This window comes from Brachyhypopomus gauderio, chromosome 10, assembly GCF_052324685.1.
Source record: "Brachyhypopomus gauderio isolate BG-103 chromosome 10, BGAUD_0.2, whole genome shotgun sequence".
NCBI classification, from domain to species: domain Eukaryota; kingdom Metazoa; phylum Chordata; class Actinopteri; order Gymnotiformes; family Hypopomidae; genus Brachyhypopomus; species Brachyhypopomus gauderio.
The window spans coordinates 21,404,791-21,407,290 of NC_135220.1; the positions used below are offsets into that span (position 1 = coordinate 21,404,791).

The 2,500-nt window shown below is 44.7% G+C and overlaps 1 protein-coding gene across 1 annotated transcript in view; it reads right to left on the reverse strand.

The window, feature by feature from the left end:
- Positions 1-2,500, reverse strand: part of osbp2a (oxysterol binding protein 2a) — a 22,451-nt gene that overhangs the window by 10,482 nt on the left and 9,469 nt on the right. Inside the window, exons 3-4 of the mRNA XM_077020435.1 lie at positions 2,115-2,365; positions 1,361-1,529 (exon numbers count right to left, since the gene is read on the reverse strand). Coding sequence (XP_076876550.1) covers positions 1,361-1,529; positions 2,115-2,365 — 420 coding nt within the window. The remainder of the gene's footprint in view (positions 1-1,360; positions 1,530-2,114; positions 2,366-2,500) is intronic.

The following is a 2,500-nucleotide window of genomic DNA, read 5'->3' on the forward strand; positions in this document are numbered from 1 at the left end:
GAAGTCGTTAACAGTATAAAAGACACCTGCCCACAACCTCAAACAGTCACACTCCAAACTCCACTATGGTGAAGACGAAAGAGCTGTCGGAGGACACCAGAAACCGAATTGTAGACCTGCACCAGGCTGGGAAGACTGAATCTGCAATAGGCAAGCAGCTTGGTGTGAAGAAATCTACTGTGGGAGCAATAATCAGAAAATGGAAGACCTACAAGACCACTACTAATCTCCCTAGATCTGGGGCTCCACGCAAGATCTCAGCCCGTGGGGTCAAAATGATCACAAGAACGGTGAGGAAAAATCCCAGAACCACAAGGGGGGATCTAGTGAATGACCTGCAGAAAGCTGGGACCAACGTTACAAAGGCTACCATCAGCAACACACTACGACACCAGGGACTCAGATCTTGCAGTGCCAGACGTGTCCCCCTGCTTAAGCCAGTCCATATCCAGGCACGTCTGAAGTTTGCTAGAGAATATTTGGATGTTCCAGAAGAGTATTGGGAGAATGTCATATGGTCAGATGAAACCAAAGTAGAACTATTTGGTAAAAACACAACTCGTCGTGTTTGGAGGACAGTGAATGCTGAGTTGCATCCAAAGAACACCATACCAACTGTCAAGCATGGGGGTGGCAACATCATGCTTTGGGGCTGTTTCTCTGCAAAGGGACCAGGACGACTGGTCCGTGTACATGAAAGAATGAATGGGGCCATGTATTGTGAGATTTTGGGTGCAAACCTCCATCCATCAGCAAGGGCAATGAAGATGAAACGTGAGGAGATCTGCATGGAGGAATGGGCCAACATACCAGCAACAGTGTGTGCCAACCTTGTGAAGACTTACAGAAAACGTTTGACCTCTGTCATTGCCAACAGAGGATATACAACAAAGTATTGAGATGAACTTTTGTTATTGACCAAATACTTATTTTCCACCATTATTTGCAAATAAATTCTTTAAAAGTCAGAAAAAATGATTTTCTCAAATTTTTTTTCACATTTTGTCTCATAGTTGAGGTCTACCTATGATGTCAATTACTGGCCTCTCTCATCTTTTTAAGTGGGAGAACTTGCACAATTGGTGACTGACTAAATACTTATTTTCCCCACTGTATAAGTCTGTGTGTATTTAAGATTCAAGAATTTATTGTCATGTGCACAGCAGAAATGGGTAGTTACACTGTACAATGAAATTCTTACTTTGGTGTTCCTCCATTCACCAGTTTATTTATCCTCCCATGTGTTAGTGTGTGTTTGTGTGTGTGTGTGTGTGTGTGTGTGTGCGTGCGTGTGTGCGTGCGTGCGTGTGTGTGTGTGTTTGTGTGAGTTAGTGAGTGTGTATACTTGTGCGTTTCTCACGTGAGTGTGTGCTCGGTGTCTCTCTCCACGCTCTCTCCAGGTTGTTATGTTGCTTGGCTAGCTGCTCGATGGTCTCCTCCAGATGGTGGCGCTGCTCTCTCTCATACTGCAGTGCACGTTGCCACCTCCGGCTGTGTGACTCCGCTAGGTCCACAAAGTCCCGGCAAGCCTGACACACAAGCAGCCCGTTAGCGAGCATCTATTCATCTTGTTATTTTTACACTAACAGGTCAGCTACCTTCAGTACGTCAGCTCCTGCAGCTCACATGGTTTCTATGGATATGAAATGCTGTTTCTTGTTGTTTATTTATTGAGGGAGAAGGAGTGACACTCAAAACTTCCTACAAGTTGTTTCTATTACCAATAAAATCTAATGACATGACATGACAACAACTTCACCCTTTCACAAAGTGAATGACAACATAAACAACTTCACCATTTCACATCTAAAGGGAGGTGGCACTTTAATCTTGATAAACACTAGCCACAATGATATTACACCATGGATGTGATTATCAATTTATAGATAGCTTATTGACTAGAGTTAATTGCTTGATAATTATAAACTTCAGAAGAAACAGACATAATAATACATCATTAAATGAATACAATTCTAGACTTTATTTCTGGTTCTAGAGCACATTTCTGGTTCTAGAGCATGTTCGAGCTTCTATAGCATGTTCCAGGTTCTAGAGCATGTTTCTGGTTCTAGAGCATATTTATGGTTCTAGATCTTGGGTCACGTCTCACTCACATTGATCATAGCATTGGAGGTGATGCGGAAGAGTGTGGCTCGCTCGTTCACGGTTTTCAGCTTGTCAGCACCGTCGCCAGGGGAACGCAGGTCCTCTAGTTCACTAAGCGAGCGTTGCAGGGCAGCCCCGTGTTTACCAATCAGCTCGTTGCATGTGCTCAGGTCGTCCAACTTAGTGGCGAGAGTCTTCAGAGCGCCCTGCGCAAGCGCACGATCTGGCTGGGAGACGGAGCCCTCGTCTCCAGAATCATCTGTGAAGGAGAAAAACAGACAGAGAGATTGTGAGACAGAGAGGAAGAAACACGTCAACATCAGAGCAGCTCACACCTGTGGCTGCGAAGCACAAGAGAAGCTGAAGGTGATTCACTGGTGTCACGTGAGACTCG